The following is a 19516-nucleotide window of genomic DNA, read 5'->3' on the forward strand; positions in this document are numbered from 1 at the left end:
TCACCCTCAGCAGCGAAAATTCCTTGGCAGTAAACAGAGTTTCTGCCCCTCCTTCTGAAGCATGTCCATGAATTTAAACCTAATTATCTTCTTTAATCATGGAGATCCCGCCATGCAGGTTAGCGTCCGGGAGTTCCAACTCCCCATGAGTGCTCTCGGCCCAAGCCCCCCCCTGAACATTCGGGGTGGGTTTGGGGGCATCGCGGGCCCGCGGGCCCTCTCCGTAACACCCGGAGAGGTGAGGGGGTTGCCATTTACTCCCCTAGCAACCGCCAAATTCCTCATGAATGTCGGAGAGATGAAACAAGGGTCAGCCATTCCTGCAGCCGGAACTGGAACTCGAAACTTTAAATTTCTTCCAATCTTCTTCCACTGACAAACAGAATATGGGGCTTTCACAATGGGGGGGGGGGGGGTCATAGGGATGAGGCACAACAAAGGGAGGGGGAAAACACATAGCTATGGGGGGGGAAAGGACCCTGAGTCAGCCAAAGCAGTGGGGGGGGGGCAGGGAAAACTGAGTAGGCCGCAACATTGCCCAGTAGGCCACAGGAAAAAACAAACAGAATATGGGCCTTTCACAGGTTGAGGGAATCACAGGGATGAGGCACAACAACGGGAGAGGGGGCTCACAGGGATGAGGCACAACAAAGGGAGGGGGAAAACACATAGTCATGGGGGGGGAGGTAGGACCCTGGGTCAGCGAAAGCAGTGGGGGGTGGGGACATTTTCAGGAACACGCGTGAGTGGGGGAATCTTATTTTTGAAACTTACAGTAGGGGAGTCAGGGTTGGGACAGGGCAGGTGAGGGGACTCTGAAGGGAGACTCTGAAGGTCAATTTAACAGAAAAGGTCAATTTAACAGAAAACCCCACAGCAACGCGTGGCCGGGCCAGCTAGTTTTCCATAAAAATAGCTCAAAAACATCATTTTTTTGCGATTTTGCCATAAAATCTCAACAACTTTGCCAAAAAAGTGTCCAGAATCAGATTTTCACTTTTTGAAATATGGCAACCCTCCCCTAAGAGCACCCATCTTAACACCAAAGGAAGGTCAGCACAAGGAGGACAGTCTAGGAAGCTTGGCACTTCCTCTCTGTCTACCCTTTCTCATGTAGGTACATCAGCTTACAGTGCAAGTAGAGCTGTACCCTGACACTTCCAGCAGTATTCAACTAAATTTTACTCATAGTACATCCACTGAAAGTAATAGGCCTCAGTTAGTCATGTTTGTTCATTTCAATGGGTCTACTTTGAGTAGGACTAGCATTGAGTAGAACTATACCTATAAAAATAAAAAAACCTTCCCCTCACTAGTGAAAGTGACAGTCCAAACTTTTACCACCCCTTCGGTAGCCAGTGAGTAAATTATATTCCTTTGGCGTATGGATCCAGCTAGTAGACAGCCAATTGGCCATCCCTTGGATAAAGCATTGTAGAGTTCCACTCCCCCTCCCCAGTGGTTTCCTGTAGGTGAAGTAGAGAGAGATTCTAGACCATATTAGTGATTTTGAGTACAGAACCTGAAGTGAGGGGTAGTTTAAATTTCCTATTGATTATCAATTATTACATGAGAGCAACCTTCTGTATGAGATATTGATTGATTAGGTCATTTTTTAGCAAACTGCTTGGACAGTTCCTTGTGTTATCACAGCTGTAGCCCTGGATATATTTTTAAGTTGTAAGTCTGCAGACAGTGGCTTTCTGTTTTTAATCTCGGTGCAGTGTCTAGCACAAGCAATACATTTTTATAAATCATTCTAGGTGAGTCGTACTCATATGTGTAGCATGGGGAAGGTGTATATTGTGTAAAAATATGTGCTGTGTTAGTGTGGTATACAGATGTGCGGGGTGTGGGTGTGGTGTGTGGGTGTGATTGCTTTAAAAGAAGGTGTCAAGACAATATCCTGTAGTGAAAAACAGAATTCCATCTTTAAAATATTGACTATAATAATACAAAATAATAGGTGCATAGAAAAGAAGATTTACACTCTGTGTTTATGCCATGCACCTAATGCAGTTTAGGGAAATCATCTATCAAATTTCTAGCTTTGCACCATGTCTTGTTCAGGCTGTTAAAAATAAATAAATGTGCTTTGGGAAGTGGGGTGGGGGCTCATGTTACTATTTGGGCACAGCAAATGGTACCACACCAAGTAAATGGAAAATAATGTGGCTACTAAGCTAGATGACTGAGTGCTCCCTCCACTGTCAGAGGCAGGGGGGGGGGAGAGGGCACTTCTGGGCTTCCCAAAGGCATTTGGTTGGTGACTGTGAGAACCAGCTACTGGACTAGATGGGCCACTGGCCTGACCCAGCTGCATTGATCTTGTGTTCTTAATGTGTGTTTCTAATTCCAGTTGCAGTAAATAATAGCTCAGACACAGAGAGCCTCCCTTCTCCAAGACCAGAAGCCAAAGAGAGCACAGAGAATGGACCCAAACCAGCCCCAGACACCAGAAGCAATGCTGGAGAAGAACCGGCTGTTAAGATGGAGGAAACCGCTAGTTCCCCAGAAGCAAACCCTGCCACCATCCAAGTAATGGAGGAGGAGGCCCCCGAAGCAACTTCCACTGAAGAGAAGCCACAAGAGGAGCAAACAGTTGATGTGGTGAAAACGGAAGAGGCAGAGGAAAAGCCCAAGAGCCCAGAACCCAGCAGGGGTGAAATAAAAATGGAGGCGGGAGAGGTCTACCAGGATAAGGACAGTGACCAGATAACAGAAAACAGCAACAGCAGTGGCAGCAACAGCACCAGTGTTGTGACAGGGGCTGAGGGAGCACCCAAAGCAGAAAAGAAGGAGAACCACAAAGCTGGGAAGGGTGCAAATCCTGACAGCGACTCCAGTGCCACGTGCAGTGCCGATGAGATGGACGAGCAGGATGCTGGTGACAAAAACAAGTGAGTGGGGAGCAAATGGAGTGGAAAACTTGGAAGAGTTAAGAGGCCTTCAGACCCTCCATATTTTGCAGGAAGGATTTGAGTGTGTACAGGGAAAGGTTTACAAAATTAAAGTGGATTATTAAAGTGCTTTGTTGTCCTGGCACAACAAATGCACATTAAAAAAGAAACTTATTGTTTTGCAGTTAGGAAAGTGACAGGGATTGCATTGCAAAGTGTGGGATGAGCAAATTATTAAAAGGAAGCAAATCAGGATGAATACTCATTGTTATGTAACCTCCCCACAAACAAATCAGCACAAATTCTCAGTAAAGACCAGATATAATCCAACCTTTATGCAGACAAGCAAGGATGAATGCTGAATGGATAGGTCATATGGAGAAACCCTTACAGAAGCAATCTTAATACCTAAACCCAGCTGTCAAGTTACCTAAGCATTAAAAAAAAAGGTTTAATGTTGGTGTCTGGAGATTTGAAATCATGTTTTTCCTGAATGGAGTGAGGGCCTCTGTAGAACTGTGTCTGGTTTTCAGTTGGGTGGGGTTGACTTGTGTGTACCAATCACAAGCAATTAAAGGATTGTAAGGGACACAGACTTTTCAACGCATGTTAACCCATCACTAATGCCTTCAGGGATCAGAGAAAATAAGTTGTTTTGTGTGTTGTAATTTATGGAGATTTGTAGGATTTTGCTTCCATCTGCCAAAAGTTCCTTTGATCAGAAACTTCACATTAAGGGTGTGTAAATGCCTCATACTTGATTTTATATGGTTTAGGTTTTCTTATCAATTGGGGAGTGGGGCAAGGGGAGGAATTGGAAAGGAAATTAGGGGCAGGAGGGGGTTGAGGGGAGGGATTGTTTTTACACAATCCTGAGGACTCAAGTCCCAGCCATCCAGCAGCATAGATGCCAAGTTATCCCTTTTTTTAAGGGATTTTCCCTTATGCTGAATAGGCTTCCTCACGAGAAAAGGGAAAACTTGGCAGCTATGTCCAGCAGTGAGAGGCAGTATCTGAATCTAGGAGTGAGAGTCGTGTTTGTTGCCAAAGAAATATGACTTCCTGTACGCTAGCAGAACAGTCTGCAAATTTCTCTTAACGGCCTGTAGATGGGCATCATTCCTGTGACCAGCAGCTTAAAAGTCGCTGACTTATTGCACTGCTATCCTCAGTGGGGTTTTGTACTTGCTTAATGATTTGTGGAGCCTTGGCTCTTTGAGCCTTGCATTGCCAGTGACAGTAATTGAAAGGGCAACTTTATGGCCCTGGTGCTTATACTGTTCAGGATCAATGCCCATTGTCAGGGGTTAAAGAAGGTCATGTGATGCAATATGGTCACATCTCATGCCAGTGGCCTGTTCTTGATAAGGACAAGTGTCTGCTTTCTCTGGGTGACAGGTGATTTGTGGTTTAGTGTGTAGCCTCGGTCAATTTCATTAAATGCCTCTTGGATCCATACTCCCATACAGCCATTCATCAAGTGAGGGTTGGGCACTTGCAGGAAAAACAAGAGCCTTTGGTTCATTGGGGGCACAAATTGTTCCTTATGGTGGAAGCAGGCTAGATGTGTGTGTGCGCGCGCACACACACACACACCCCCCACACACAACAAACAGTAAAGAAGCAGCCATTTTTAAACTTGAGTGAAGGTTAACGGCTATGATTCTTAGGCATCTGCTTAAAGTTCTGGTTCCCAAACTCACAGGGAATCTTGGCTTTCATCCAAATGAGACAGTAAGGGTGTTGTTGCGGCTACTCTTGAGTAAGGACACCCAAGTCCGTACTTGTCTTTAAAGGTTTTATTGGGCATAGTATTTACAGTGTAGAGATAGCAGAAAACATGACCTCCTAGTCACTCACAGAATCCGGGAGTGGATGTTTCCTGTTGCGTGACCAGCATAAGAGCTTGGGCACCCCAAAATGCCTCCTCCCAACCTTACGTTTAGTGACGTGCCTCAAATCTGACTGGAGACGGGAGGTGTCTCCTTCTCCAACCCAGATTCTCCCCATTCAGCCGCTCTCCCCGTTTCTTCCTCCTCCTGCTGCGTCAGTCTGCCAACCCATGCCTGATTCTGACAGTGCTGCAGGACTAATGACGGCAATGGATCTTATATCATAGAATCACAGCATTGTAGAGCTGAAAGGGACCACAAGGGTCATTTAGCCCAACCCCCTGCAGTGCAAGAAGCTTTTGCCCAACGGGCTCAAACCCACGACCATGAGATTAAGAGTCTCATGCTCTACTGACTGAGCTATTCCAGGCTCCTCATATGATGATATCTTTGAACAAGGCTCCATTAACCCTTTCCCCCTGAAAGCATCTGGCTGGATGAAGGCCAGCAAAATGCCTTTGAGGATTCCATGGGCAAGAAATGTAGGAAGCTGCATCCCTCTCTTGTTTCTCCTCCACACCTTGTGGTCTCTATGCTGCCTCTGCACATGGGATGTACCCTATGCCCAGTAGAGGGGGCATTTAAATGGGCTGGGTGGCCTGCAAGATCCATTCCAAACGTTAAGTTTTTGCAGACCAACTATAGGAAACCTCTTGATACTTGGCCAAGCCTACCTGACATCATATACCATAAGGGGTATGGGGCAGATGAAAATAAGGCTTGTGGCTGAAACCGGGTTTTGCAGGTACCACCAACCAGCCAATTGGTGGCACCTGTAAGGCCCTGTGTGCCTTTTGTAAGGGCTGCCAGGATCTCCAGAGGAAGCACCCACAATCAGCTGTCTGTTGCATTCAGCCACACGGTTTTACTTCAAACCACAGGTGCAAAGGAGCATGGGTCACCTGCCATCATTGCGTCAGGTGGTTGCTACTGGCTGCCTGTCAGAGTTGGCCTGGGGGTGCTGGTGTTGGAGGAGAAAGTAAGGCTCCTGCCCTATCCTGATGCTCAGCTGGGTGGCAGGATGGGCCCAGGCGCCACCATTCACTGTTCCTTTCAGCAATTGAGGAGAAGGGCCTGCAGCCAGAAAAAAAAGGCCAGCACAGGCAGTGAATTGCCAGCATGCACATTTTAGCAGTGGAAAGCTACATTGTGGGTAAGCCCCGAGGAGAGCAGTGGGATGAAGCACAGTTCATAGAAGTGGTGCTCAGGGAGTACTTCCCTGGCTGCCCTCCATCACTCTGCCGGTCTTGCCAGCTATTGCCAAGCCAAAGCAAAGGTAATAACAGCTTTTAGCTCTTTCCGTTGTGTTAAAAAAAAAACCCTAGTCCCCCAAGATAATTATCTTTACATATATATTTTATAAAGACTTCTGGCAGTGCTAGGAATAAAAGTTCAGCTGTAGGTCATGCTAAATATAAATGAATGCAGAAGGCCAGCCTGTAGAGACATAAGTTAACTGTTGTCAGTTCATTGCTAAGAGAGAGGTAAGGCTGTTAATGTCAGGTGACCAGAGAATATGCTAGGGTGCCAAGCAGAAACTTTATCCTATTTGCTTGGTAGTTTAAAACTTCCTGGGACAACATTTGACAGTTGAACCTGTTGCCCTTCCAACCTGTTACCTAACTGACTAGGACTCTGACTACCTTGCCCCATAAACGTTCAAACCCTGGTATCCCCTGGCACTAATACGCCACTGTTATGCCTCAGGAGCTAGGATCTCAGCCTAAGGGGGTAAAACACATCTATCGAAGTGCTTACCCAAGCAGGGTTCAAGCTGCAGATCAGCCTCAAAAAAGCCAGGGTCAAACACAGAGGGTCCCAAACACGATGCAAAAGTAAGGGTGGGAAACACTCCACTGTCGGTATCAAAAGAAGTGCAAGCAGCGAGGGGAGGGGGCAAGGAATGGAATCGGGAACAAGGAGCCACAGACCTCTGTTGTATCCAGCTCAACAGGGAGACCTTGCATACTCTGGCCTCCTAGACCATTCCTGAACCCCAACTGCTGGTTGTAAAGAAGTTCCAGGGATTGCTTACTGACATGTAGGCCCCTTGGTCATGAGCCATGCGACAGATCAGGATCCATAGATCCATGCTACGTCCTTGCTCTTCAGTCTGGGCCTGGTCTCCTGGCATCTGCTTTCTAAATAAGAACAAATAAATAAACTGAGGAAGCAAGACTGAGAACTGGGTGTTCTGAAAGAAACCACGAGGAACCTTTTGTCAAGCGTTTGTTGCCCTTGTGGCAGCAGCTGAAAAGTTCTAATAGGCTCCTCAGTGATTTTTAAAAATTTGGTGTTTTTTTTAAAGCTCAATTTCTGGTCAGTTATCCCAAAGTAAAGGGAACAAAATAGACAGATGAGCACACCCCTTTTTGCCAAAGCCAATGAGTTTTGCTATTTAAGATGTCTTAATTTAATGCTTTTTCTTACCCAAGTGTCACAAGATAGAGTAGCAAGTAAGAGCCAGTGATGTTAAACTGTTAACAATTTTTAGCCAGGAGCAAACATAATTATTAAGCAAAGGTCCCAGAGGTAGGTAGCCTAAATCTCTTGAAATATAGGTGAAAGCCAGTAAGCGCAGTTGTTTCCAAGTGCCTGCTTCAAGTTGTAAGACTCACACTGGGGTGAGCAAATGTGTAAACAAATCCAGGACTGAAACAAGTAAAGTAGCAATAAACGGATGAGCAACGTTAATGTGGGCAAAGAACTGTCTGTGACCTGGAACTGAACAGAGGTTCATAGAGGTTCAGGCCTTGCTGAATTGAAAGGGCTTCAGAATTTCAAAAGCCAGGTGAAAGCATGGGGCACACTTTCAGATAGCTCTGTAGCAGAGGCCATGGCACCGAAACTTCCCTCTGTTCCGCACATCAGGGATTGGAGCTAGGTCAAAATTCAGGGCTTGCTGGCTCCCCCCCCCCCCGGCTCTCTCAGTGTGCTCTCAGATTACCGCTCTGCAACTGCCAGTGGGTTTTTAAGCCAGGCTCATCGCCTCCTCCTGGTTTATTTTAGCTGGTTATTTCACTGCCTATAAATTTCAAGGTCACTCCAAGCTCAGGCTGACAAACAAGCACAAAGGGAACAAACCCCCACCAGATCTGCCCTGTGATCTCTCTCCCTCCTCTTCCACGTCTCTTGATCAGTCTGGGAGTTGTCCACTCACCCCTGCCAGAAATGAACAGAAATTATTGTGGTCTTTGGCCCTAGGTACAGCCGAGATACCGGCTGACATGGGTACCACCTGGGATGCTGCTTTCCAGGGAGCTGACTGTTGTGAGAATGAGCCTTTCTACTTCTTTTGCGCTCTTAATGAAGAAGAACTCATTTTGCTTGGCTGAGCTGGACAATCAGCTCACCCAATGTGGCAGCCACGCCAACTGGAGACAAATCCGCATGTGTCTCTTTTGCTGGATCAGATTCTCTCTCCTAGTGCCTCTGATACCTACAGGCCATGCAGAGTCTGCCCATGGCACAGTCTAGTCTTCCACTACCCACCTGTTTCACAGAAGTGTGGATTACTGATGCCAGTGTAGAGTTCGTAAGAACTGGAAGTGCCTTCACAGAGCAAACTTTGAGGGACTTGATGGAACCTCGTCCATAACTCTTCAGCCTGTGGACCACCTGCAAGGTGTATGGCAGGGATGAGAAGTCTGTGCCCCGCCCCCACAGATTAGCTACAACCAGCAGGGACCAGTGGTCAAAGATGATGAAGGTGTATTCAGCAACATCTGGAGAACCATGGGTTCTCTATCCCTGGTGTATTGGACGGCACGGTAACTGCTTAGTTTGTGCCCATGGAATTTTGCTGTGTCACAGAATCATAGAGGGGGTGCAGATGGGGTTTTCTGATCCTCTGTTGCCAACACAAAACACTGTCTGCTGTAGAAATGTCCAGTTTTCTGTGCTCCTGCAAGTGCAGAAGACCTGCATGGTCCGTGATTAGTGCAAAACATGGGTTCTAAAGGTCGTAAGACAGCTTTCTTATGGAAGTGGGAGTACGTCTTGTAATTTTGCCAGGAGCGTATGTTAAATTGCAGAGTCACCTCATGCGTAATCCTAATTATTGCACCAGAGACTCCCATGCATTTTCCTGTTCAGGCCGTTTCTGTGTGGGATGAATTGTGTGAGAGTAGTCCTCTTGTATCTGCTTCTTCTGCTCTGTTCCCTTTGCTGTACCTCTTTTTCACCAATTGTCTCCATTCAGGTTCTGTTAGCTAGTATCCATGAGGCAGTTTTGCCTGTTATGAATATTCTACCACACTCTAGAGCAAGGGTAGGCAACCTAAGGCCTGGGGGCCGGATCCGGCCCAATCGCCTTCTAAATCTGGCCCGCAGACGGTCCGGGAATCAGCGTGTTTTTACATGAGTAGAATGTGTGCTTTTATTTAAAATGCATCTCTGGGTAATTTGTGGGGCATAGGAATTTGTTCATTTTTTATTTTTATTTTTTCAAAATATAGTCCGGCCCCCCACAAGGTCTGAGGGACAGTTGACCAGCCCCCTGCTGAAAAAGTTTGCTGACCCTTGCTCTAGAGTGACCACAAAAAAGAAACTAGGCTATGCAGTTCTAGAGGAAGCTTGATTCTTAGTGGCTAAGCCCCAACCTCTTACCGTATTACAATGCCACCCCTCTTTTATTGCTCCCATGTAAGTGAATGCTGCCATTCACTCCAGGGGTGGGGAAAGTGCTGCAGTGAGGATGGATAATGTGGCAGCCACTGAGTGGGATTCCCCCCCCCCCACACAAAGAGATCCACACGAGATGAAGTACCCTACCTGTCATCATGCCAGCCGTCTTGCTAGTATCTCAAAATTTTGTTATGAGGTAGATAGTTCAAAGGAGGGACCCAGGTGGCGCTGTGGGTTAAACCACAGAGTCTAGGGCTTGCTGATCAGAAGGTCGGCGGTTTGAATCCCTGCAACGGGGTGAGCTCCCGTTGCTTGGTCCCAGCTCCTGCCCACCTAGCAGTTCGAAAGCACATCAAAGTGCAAGTAGATAAATAGGGACCGCTCCGGCGGGAAGATAAACGGCGTTTCCGTGTGCTGCTCTGGGTCGCCAGTAGCAGCTTTGTCATCCTGGCCACATGACCCGGAAGCTGTCTGCGGACAAATGCCGGCTCCCTCGGCCTATAGAGCAAGATGAGCGGCGCAACCCCAGAGTCAGACATGACTGGACCTGGTGGTCAGGGGCCCCTTTACCTTAGATAGTTCAAAGGGTTTCCAGCTGCATATCTGTGAGGCTTATATTCATTTTTGTCTCTGGCATGCAGTTGCACCATAGTGGAGCAAGTTGTTGAGCTTATTTGGCTGCTGATCATATAAAAGAACTCATCTGGTCTCTCCCCCTCCCTCATACACAGATACACACTCCCCATCATAAAACACCTTCTTGACTTTCAGACTCTCTGTGTCCTTGAACTCTCTGCTCTTCCGCTCCAGTTAATCCACATGTGGTCATTCCTCCCCTTCTCCCTGTTTCCTCTCCTGCCTCCTCTCTCAGCAACCAGATTCTTATCTCTCTTGCAGAACATGTCACTAACTGAGAACAGAATTCAAACTTGCTGATTAGCAATTGGCTCCCTTCTGCCTCAACTCTCCTTTAGGCTTACAGCACGAATGGCAAGCTTGGCCTAGTCCCGATTTTTTTGTTGGAAAGCTGTTTGCCTTAGCTTGTGCTCAGGTTCTGATAGATCACTATATTTGGGAAGGAATTTTTTCTTCCATTCAAATTTGCTTAATGGCCTAGAGCCAGTTTTTCTCTCCCCCAGCAGTGTGTGCAGCTCGGCTTGTTAGCCTGAGCCACCTAGACATGCTTCCTCTGCAGGTGGCTTCTGAGCAGGGAAGGTCATTTGCTGCAATTCTGTTCCAATTGGAGGACACATACTGCCACCACATCCCTGAAAGGTGGCTATTCTGGTCAAATCCACACCGTACAGTAAAAGAACATGACTTCCCCTAAAGAATCCTGGGAACTGTAGTTTGGGAGTTGCAGCTCTGCACAGGTAAGCTACAGATCCTAGGAGTCTTTGGGGGAAGCCAAATGCTTACATTGTATGGTGTGGATGTGACCCCAGCCTCTGCTTTAAAACCTCTTCAAAGGAAAAGCCTGCTGCTTTTCAAGAAAAGTCCATTCTACTGTTGAACAACTTCATACTGTCAGGATATTCTTCTTCATGTTTATTCTAAACTCTTCTTAGAATTTGAACCCACTGGTTCAGGTCCTGTACTCCAGAACAATAGAAAATAAATGTGGTCGACCATCTGTGTAACAGCCCTGCACATATTTGAAGATGGCTTTCATATATGTGTTCCCCTTTATCACCTGTCCTCAAGACTAAACATTCCCAACTCCTTCAGGCTTTCCTCAGAGGACTTGGTCTCCAGGTGGCCTGATGGTTGCTCAGAAACTGACGACAGAGGCTCTTACCTGATAGGAAGGAAGAGCTCTTGAGGCCGCGTTGGAGGTACAGAATCAGCAGCACAGAGTGACTCACAGTAGCCTTTACACACAGGCGAGGTGATGGGAAAGGTGAGACCAAGCAGGCTGGAGGCAACAGGCCAGCCTTACAGAGTCCTCGATCAGGGCAAGGAGTTTAGAACTGCGTGGAACCAACAGAGTTGTCCCAATGGGTTGGCATTCCCACAAGTCAAGCTTTGAGAAGTGGGGCAGGGCAAGCTTGTTTGCAAGACCCTTGTGCCTTGCGAGACTGCTGAGCATGCAACTGCTCACTGTGTCAGGGGTGATGGTCTGTTCCTGGCAACAAGAGTGCCACCCTCCCTCATGCTTGATTGACACCTTCCCTGGATTCCATTGCCGTGCTCCTCTTCCTTGGGATGGAAGGAGGCGAGGTGGAAGTCCTGCTTACCCATACAAAGCAGTTGTATCCTGGAAAAGGGAATCAGCCTCTTTCTTTACTCAGACTGAGGTATGGGCAGGTGATAGAGTCATAGAATTGTAGAGCTGGAAGCAACCACGAGGGTCCTCTAGTCCAACCCCCTGCAATGCAAGAATCCTGTCCACAGTCATCCCTGGGTGAGCTCAATCCACCAGCCTTCTAGTTAACAGTCAGACACACTGACTCATTGTGCCACCTGCTCTAAAGAACCAGATAGTAGCTGAGTAGGTGAGCGACGGCACCAGCAAGAGCTGCATCTGGGCACGGGCTGGCAAGGCAAGCGAGTGGCCCTTTTTGCTGCCACATTGTATTGCTGCCTCATGTTTAGTTTGTGGTCTACTGACACACATCCTTTTCACGTCCACTGCTGTTCTTCCTACCTAAATGCAAAAAAATTACACTTAATCTCTGCTGGAATTCATTTTGTTCATTTTGGCCAAGTTCTCTGTTCTGTCAGTATCATTTTGGATCCTGTTTCTATTGGCTTAAGAGATCAGCAACTCCTCTGCTCCTCTAGTCAGTCATTTCTAGAGCTGCTTCACAGCATCAGGCCCAGGACAGAACCCTGGGGCACCACATGTTCAGGTTGACAAGGAGCTGCTGGTAAGTACTTTTTAGGTGCAGTCCACCAGCCAGCTGCAAATCCACCGAACTGTACCAATAGCTAGCTCACATTTTACCAGCTTCCAGGCTGCTATTGAGATTGGGATTGGTCTAGATCAGGGGTAGCCAGTGTAATGCCTTCAGGTGTCTTTGGACTCTGGCTCCCTTAATCCTCAGCCATCATGACCAATGGTCAGGGGTGATATGAATTGTTGTACAAAATCACAAACAGAGATACAGATTATCCATCACTGATCCCTGAACTGATTGCTTACTTTGAAAACAAACTGTGAGGTGCATTTGTAGGGTCACAGTTTCCCTATCCCTGGCGTAGGATTCCTGACATAACAGTAGCCGTTCTTAACTGCAGTGCTTTGTGTTTCCATGCAGGCTGATCTCTTCCCGGCCCAGCCTCCTCAACGCAACCAATGACACCCGGCTCAGTTCCTCGCCTCAGAAGCCGCTGGACTTGAAACAGCTGAAGCAAAGAGCTGCTGCCATCCCGCCCATTGTGAGTAGTGGCTCCCAAACCAGCTCCATCACCTTCCTCAAAACAATTTGTCTTTTTGTTCCCACTGTGTTTAAACCCAGGGCTTTGGGGGGGGGGGTGACCCCTGCAGGGCTGTGCTTGGTAGGAATAATTTGCATGGACCATTCAGCTCCCCCAAGTGGCAGTGAGTTAGGCTGAAGGGCACCTGCCATTTGTTGTGCTTTTAGTCAGGCAATCAGAAGGATTTGTCACACAGTTTAGAGCTGGGGAACCTCAGACCTAGGAGCTGGGTCTGATCCTCCAAGTCTCTCTCTCCGTTCTGGCTCTTGAATGCTTATTTTTTAATGTAAGACATTTATATATAGCTTAATCATTCCTATTTCTAAGTGGCGTGCATAAAATCAAACCACACAAAATAGAACAATAAAAAATAAATATTTATCATAAAACCAATTACTACCTCAAAATGTTTGCCGGAACAAGAAAGTCCTAGTCATGTACCTGAAGTTCAGCAAAAAGGATGCCTGTCTCATCGCAGTTCAGCTCATTCCATAGGCTTCAGCCCGCTACAGTTAATGCACAGCTCCTAGCAGTTACGAGACGTGCATCTGAGCCACGGGGGACCACTAGCAGAGACTACCCCAGAGATAGCAGGGATCAGGTTGGGATATAAGCGATCAGGAGGTCCTTGATATCCTGGACCCAAGTTGTTTACAGGGGCATTGGAAATTAATATAAGACTCTTGAACTTAACTCAGTAGCATATGACAGCCAATGCAAGCTTTTAAACAGTGATGTTCTGTGCTGGTGGGAGTCTGCCCCTACCAACAGTGCAGTTACAGCATTTTGCACCAGCTGAATCAGGTGCACACAGATGCAAAAATCAAGTCTTGCAGGGTGCTGATCTTTCCCTGCCCCAGCCCTTCACTTAACTATGCCAATGCCTCTTGTTTGACGAGATGGGGAGAGAAGAGTGTAGTTCTAAACCTTTGACATTTGCATGACTGGAATGTAGCTCCCTGTAGAAAGGTAAGGGTCTTATTCATTACCCTGGCCACTTTTGCCTCTCACCCTGCTCACCCCAGCATGTGGCTCCCAGAAGGCTGCCCAAAAGGAAATGCAGCCCTTGGTTTAAAAATGATTCTCACACTGTTCCAGTCTCTCTCTCCTGTTCCCCAGAATGGGGGGAAAGTCAGGGGCTCAGTGAGGATGAACTGGCTTTTTAAAACCTCTCTGCGGAGGAGCTGAAGTGTGGCATTCATTCATGCCCCATGGAGTGTGTGTGCATGCATGTGTGTGTTTCTACACACCAGCTGCAAATGGCACGATTCATCCAGTTTTTCGCTTCTTCCCTTCCCTGCAGATTTCAGAAGGTTTACAGGAGGGAGTGCTGCAGAGCGGAAGCCTGAAGTCTCAGGTGCCTCATCACGCTTTGGCCCTTTACCAGCAGCAAATCACCATGGTCCACGAATCTGCCCACGAGGACTCTGCACAGAGTAAGCAGCTGCAGCAAGCTGAAAAGGATCCCCCGCTGAGCAGCAGTCCCAGGGCCCAGAGCAGGAGCCCAGCTGTTGTTGATAAAGAAGGTGTGTGGGTGCTTGGGGTTGGGGGGGGGCAGGGGAGGAAATGGTCACAGAAGCGCAGGTGAGGGTGGAGATTAGCCTCCCATGCCAACCTCATGGGCTCTTGGAAGCTTTCTCTGCCTCCCCTTTTCTCTGTCTCTTTCTCCACAGAGTCAGGCAGGCATGGCTAATTAGAGGGAACATTGTGTCTCGCTCTGCCCTGATCAAATGCCAAGAGGCGGGAGATCCCTCTTATTAATGTCCCTGGCCGTTGCGTTTGAAAGCGGGGCAAGGAGACCTGGAGCAGGGCCAAGGCTGTGTGGCGAGCTACTCTCCACTGCCTTCAGAAGGCTTTTAGCGTTCAGCTGGAGACATTATTTCTTGTAGAATCAATGCTAATGCCCTGACTGGAAGGGCAAGGCTTCCTGTAAAGGATTCTCCACTGCATTCGCGGTGGAAATGGCTGGGGCACCTAATGGGCAATTTGCAGCTTTCCACCCCTTCTCTGTGCCTCCCTGGTATTGATTGGCAAAACACTTGAGGAGGCACTGCAATTGGTCACCTCATAATGCATGTCTAAGAATCCTTCTGCTGCTGGGTGCCTCTCTCCTGTGCTAAGAGAGAGTGGAGTTTACTGGGCCTTTGCCTTTTTGCATACCGACATTGGATGCTGCCTTATACTGAGGCAGACCATTGCTCCCTCTACATCAGTATTGCCTACACTGACCGGCAGCAGCTCTCCAAGATCTCGGGGAGGGTTCTCTCCCAATTCTACTTGGAGATGCCAGGGATTGAACAATCTGCATTCAAAGTGGATGTTCTACCCCTGAGCTATGGTACATTATCTTTAGGGACACAAACATGTTTTGGGGGGGAATATGAGTAGCAGAGGAAGTCCTTGTCAATAGGCGCTCCATCCTGCCATGTGAAGTGTTTACTTACGAGAAGATTCACCAGCAGGGAGGTCTCCAGATTGCACATGAAGCTGCCATATACTGAGTCAGACCGCTTGCCAGTCTGCCACTTTCCAAGGCTGATTTATTTAAAGAATTTTTAATCCAGTTCTGCAGTAAGAAAAAATAAAACCAAAAGCCAAATTGCTGCAAACAAGGCAGCTCCTGCCCTCAGGTTTGCATTCTATATAAAGACATGACATAAGAGGAAAAGGCATTGGGAGGGAGGAGGGAACAAGAAAAGTTGGGTACAGTGTCTTAGTTACAAGGTGGTAGTTTACATGGTCTCTCCCCCGCCCCCCCGGCCGCCAATTTTCTTGTTCTCATTCCCTTCTTAAGGAATTTAGAATACCCTTTTTCTGGTGGGGAGGGAATTGCTTACAGAGAAGGAAGTTCCTTAGACCAGATGTGTAAGGTAACGAGATGCGTCATCCTCACGCAGGAGGCCACGTGCTGTCTTGGCAAAGGGATTGTACTTTCAGGCAATGGGAGTTCATTGTTTCAATTCTCCCAGGTTGGACGGGAGGATTCCCCCCCCCAAAAAAAAGTCAAATATGGTGGCGGGAGGGGAGATCTCCTCCACTCCCACCCCTGAAGAACAGAGCCAGCTAAACTGCTTTTTTTACTGCTCTGGAAGCCCAAACATCCAGAGCTGCTTTGTTGGCCAGGCTTTTAAGAGAGCAGCATCATGGCCTGAGTGAGGGGTTCCCTGTCCTGCAGGTCTTTTGGGTGAGCCAATGTCAGCTAGGAGCTGCTCTAGCCAAAACATTTGCACACACACTGCCTCCTCCTCAGGCATGAAGGCCTTTTTTCTGGTTTGGCGGACGGAGCGCTGCCCATTTGGCTCTTATTCCTCTCTCAGTTGGTTCCCGTTTTTTTTTCCTCCCTGCATTTTGCTTTTTGTTTTTGTATGGAGAAGCCAAGCAGAGGAGGCGAGAGCAAGGGGTTGGAGGGGAGGGAAGAGGAAGAGTGTGTGAATGTGGGGTTGTTGCTTTTTTCTTTCCTTTTCTCTTGGCAGCTTTGGAGCTAGCAATATGTTTCCTATTGATTTAGCCACCCTTTTTAGCTTGGCCTTTCGAGGGCCAATTGAAAGCCAAGAGCATGCATTTGGATGATGGATAGTATAAACGATGTCTCCCTTGCTCCAATTTCCAGGGCCTTGATAAACGGTAATACGTAGTAACCCTCTTTCTGGGGATAAGAGCTGTTCTATCAAAAATACCCTGAGTTATAGCCCTTTAATATAGGTTGCAGCATGGCAAGAAGAGGTCAAAATAAAGCATTTGTACTTTAGACTTCAAAGCGTTTTCATCCTCAGCTGGGGGTGGAATAGCTTTCCAGATATACGCAGCACACATCTTTCCTTTGCGTGAGGCTGAAGATCCATTGCAAATAACGTATGTTGGATATTGCAGCCAGTGGACTTATACCAGGATCCAGCAGTTTTTTGGGCCTCTGCCATTTCCCATTAGGAATTTCCCCTGCCATTTCCCCTGTTGCGCCAGACACTCAGTGATAGAAATAAAAGCACATGTTGTCCCAGCTCCCGCACAGGCTTTCTGACTTCCACTGCTTTGGGAGAAACAGCAACAGCACTCTATGCCGAGTTATCTAAAGCTCAGTAGCTGAGCTCACACTTACTTACTTCTCACAGAAGAGGTTCCAGGTTCAGCTCCCAACATCTCCATCTGAAAGAATATTGGGCTGCAAGGCTGGGAAGGAGAGGTCTCTGCCTGAGAACATGGAGCAGCCTTTGCCAACCTGCTGCCCTCCAGATGTTGTCTGACTCCAATTCCCATCATCCCTGGGGGCACCCTATTAGGGAAGGCTGCCCTGGAGAGCCACTTCCAATATGTTCTGGGCTAACTGGACCAGTGGTCTGACGTAGACTCCTCCAAACAACCCGTTCATTAAACCTTCATCCTAATTTGCTTGCACAAAGCTCACACAGAAGTTAGGCGCCATCCAGTCTTCACTGAGCTTTTCTTATTATTTATTTACAAAGCTGTCATAAAACAAAAGAGTGGTCCACCCCAATCTGCATGCAGGATGTTTAAAGTGGATTTGTTGCACTAGGGGCAACAGAATTCTTTTTAATTGGTTTTAATTGCAAACATAAAGTGCCAATATGTCAGTGTGATTGAATCCCTCCCACAAAGTATTGACAGTCTGGAGACACCCATAGTGCTGTGCATTGTTTCTCAAACTTGGGTCCCCAGCTGTTGTTGGACTACAACTTCCATCACCCCTGACCCCGGGTCCTGCTAGCTAGGGATGAAACATCTGATCAGTGGTTGTGGGGCCCTTGCTGCCCCATGCACATGGCACTCCCCCCTCACTCTCACTTGCCTGACAATCTCAGAATTCACCCCACTGCATGCAGAGCTCTTCGTGGACTATAAAGTGCTGTAGAAATGCCAAGAGTTGTCTCCAACTAAGTTCTAATCAGAGCAGACGTAGCATAATTAATGGACCCAAGTTAGTCATGTTCATTCATTTCAATGGGTTTACTGAGTAGGAACAACATTGGCTGCAACCCTAAATATTTTGCTTGGATTACAGAAGGTGGAGAGAAACACAGGTTTGGTAAAAAAAAATTTAAAAACCTCTTCGAAACAAGTGTTAAATAAATGCCAACCGTTTCTTTAAAGAACAGCGGTGGCCCCTACACTCACCCTATTCATGGGGCCATAGCCGAGCTTTTGTACAAATCTTTTTTGGGCATATTGCTTCCCCATTTTGTCAAGGTACCTTGCTAGCTGTGGGGCAGCAGCCTTCCCTCTGTTGCAAAGGGCCTCCAAAGGGTTGCGATTCCTGCACCCGGGTTCCGTGTGTAGCCTTGGCTGTCCCTGTGGGAGAGACAGAGAGAGTGCAGTGGGGGGAGAGTTGAAGTCTGGGAGGAGCACAGGGAATTACCAAGGAAAATATGCACAAGCCGTTGAAGAGCCAGAGGCCTCTGCGCTACTGTCTGCCTCTGAGCTACACCCTTTGATGCTGACGTGTCTCCCATCTGCTTCCTGCCATCCTTTGAAGGTGCAGATAAAAACCATGTTTCACATCTTAAATCATGAAAGCCAGAGAGTGAGGGGTGGCGACATGGATGCAATTCTCAAAAGTATGAGGTAGGCTTTCCAGGGAGAAGTGTGAGGAGCTATTCCCATATAACACACAGGCAGTTCAGGACAGTAAACCCCATTGCTTTGCATCTCCGCTCCCAGCAGAGCACCTAGCCCCCTTGAGGGTACAGCATCCAACATGGTGAGGCTTGGCTGGGAGAATTTTCCATGCCCATTCCTTCCATTGTCTGTCCAGATGCTGGGGTCTCATCAAAGCATGGGGGGGGGGAGTTTCCACACACACCTCCCTCTTGGCTCTTTCCAGGGTCAAAGCTCTGGCACTGTGAGGGCCCACGCAAAGGCCCTAGGCTCATCTCTGCCTCCGTCAAAAAAGTCTCACAAGTCCCTTCGTACGAGTTCACGGGGACAGTGGATGCTGCTCATCTCTTCATTGGTCTCAGATATTAGTTGTGCTTGGAAGGACCTTAAGTGTGTTTGTTTGTTGGCTCGTGGGCCTCTCAGTAAAGTTGTTTTTACATAACTAAAGGCAAACAGATAATTTGTTCATTCATTCCTTTCGGGGACGGTCATAGCTCAGTAGTAAAGCACCTGTTTTGCATGCAGAAGGTCCCAGCTTAATCCCTGGCATCTCCAGGCAGGTCTGGGAGGAACCCCGGTCTGAAACTCTCTAGGCCAAGTAGGCTGGGGTGGGCCAAATGCAGCTCTTCAGGCTTCTCTCTGGCCCTCCATCCTCTCCCCAAGCCGTTCCCCTTCTCCCCAGGCCATGCCTCACACTGGCTCTGCTCTTCACCCTCCTTGCGATCTTTTTGCCTGGCTGTGTTCTTCTGTGGCAATGCTTCTTGCTTGCCTGGAGAGAGGATGGAGAGGTTCCATGGCTGCACAAAGGAAAAAGTCACGTCCATTGCTCTGCCTATGTCTGCCGTTGGCATATGCCCCCCCCCCGCCCCCGCCCCGGCGATGACTATCTGTACTTGGAAGTTGTAGCTTGATTTGTCTGTGAATGAGCCTGATTGTCCGCACAAGGTCACTCAATGAGCATCACGGCTGAATGGAAATTTGCATATGGGTGTCCTGCAGCCAAACCCTGCAGTCCTGTCTACTTGGGGTTCCTTTCTGACTGCTGATTGGCTGGCCCTTTGTTTTCTC

General features: G+C 47.9%; 1 protein-coding gene across 16 annotated transcripts in view; it reads left to right on the forward strand.

Moving 5' to 3' along the window:
- NCOR2 (nuclear receptor corepressor 2) overlaps positions 1–19516 on the forward strand; it is a 355605-nt gene that overhangs the window by 282860 nt on the left and 53229 nt on the right. For all 16 annotated transcript variants that reach the window (XM_060269894.1, XM_060269902.1, XM_060269904.1 and 13 more), the window contains 3 exons: positions 2360–2900; positions 12679–12799; positions 14142–14364. In XM_060269894.1, coding sequence (XP_060125877.1) covers positions 2360–2900; positions 12679–12799; positions 14142–14364 — 885 coding nt within the window. The remainder of the gene's footprint in view (positions 1–2359; positions 2901–12678; positions 12800–14141; positions 14365–19516) is intronic.

Source organism: Zootoca vivipara, chromosome 17, assembly GCF_963506605.1.
Source record: "Zootoca vivipara chromosome 17, rZooViv1.1, whole genome shotgun sequence".
NCBI classification, from domain to species: domain Eukaryota; kingdom Metazoa; phylum Chordata; class Lepidosauria; order Squamata; family Lacertidae; genus Zootoca; species Zootoca vivipara.